This window comes from Nanorana parkeri, unplaced genomic scaffold (genome assembly GCF_000935625.1).
Source record: "Nanorana parkeri isolate BGI_ZX_2015 unplaced genomic scaffold, ASM93562v1 scaffold658, whole genome shotgun sequence".
Classification (NCBI taxonomy): domain Eukaryota; kingdom Metazoa; phylum Chordata; class Amphibia; order Anura; family Dicroglossidae; genus Nanorana; species Nanorana parkeri.
The window spans coordinates 120,019-121,007 of record NW_017306926.1 but is presented as its reverse complement, the minus strand read 5'-3'; the positions used below and the strand labels follow the sequence as shown (position 1 = coordinate 121,007).

General features: G+C 44.8%; 1 protein-coding gene across 1 annotated transcript in view; it reads left to right on the top strand.

Moving 5' to 3' along the window:
• ZC3H14 (zinc finger CCCH-type containing 14) overlaps nucleotides 1–319 on the top strand; it is a 22,464-nt gene extending 22,145 nt beyond the window's left edge. Inside the window, 1 exon segment of the mRNA XM_018563352.1 lies at nucleotides 215–319. Coding sequence (XP_018418854.1) covers nucleotides 215–221 — 7 coding nt within the window. The 3' untranslated portion in view covers nucleotides 222–319.
• Nucleotides 320–989: the final 670 nt, after the last annotated feature.

Below are 989 nucleotides of genomic sequence, written 5' to 3'. Positions count from 1 at the left end.
GACTTCCGGTACTCTGTATCGGTGAGTACCGGAAAAAAACTATCGGTATTCGATTACCGAAGTATCGGTGCATCCCTAAAATGTATATAATCCTCTGTTTTTTGTTATTTAAAAGCCATTGTGTTTATATATATATATATATAAAAAGAACAGATTGTCTGATTCATTGTGTACCCTATATCATCTAATGCTGAGCTTACTTGCCTTTCATCAGTGATTGATGGCCGCGGACTGGAGGATCTCCCCGTGCTCTGGAAGCCGCGAGGTCGCCCTCCGTCTCACCAGCAAACCCGTCCCGAGCCACGATGGTCACGTTTTGTTTTTTCATTTCTATGTATTTTATGACTGATATTGGAGATTCTGGTTTGTACCATTTTTGGAGGAAACCTCGTGTGAGCCGCTTTTATAAAGGTTTTGTGTTTATTATGAACTTGTTCTGTTGTTGGAAGACGCCGCGTGTGTGGTGTGTTTTTTTTTTGCACAATATATTTAAATTTTCCAATTCAGCTTTGTAGAGTCGTTCCTGCCATTCTGTCACCAAGAGACTTTCTCTCCTTTTATCAAAGCGTCGGCCAGCTGTTCCGGGGGATGAGAGACTGAATCTGATTGGCTGCTGGTGGGGGGTGCAGATTGTTCTTCTGCAAAGACACTTTGATAAATGAGGTGGAATGTATGTTGGAGCAATGTAATAAATAATGAAGAGTTGGCCAACTCACTGCACCATGTGATCTCCCAGCACCAATCCCGGCACTCAGAAACACTTCCCTTCCATTGACTAGACCAGGGGTAGGCAACCTCGGCTCTCCAGCTGTGGTGAAACTACAAAGCCCATGATGCCTCTAGCTCTGGGAGTCATGCCTGTGGCTGTCAGAGTCTTACAATGCATCATGGGCCTTATAGTTCCCCAACAGCTGAAGGGCCATGGTTGCTTACCCCTGGACTAGACGGTGCATTGGGTTCTGCAGGGGTTACATGGTTACATAGTTAGT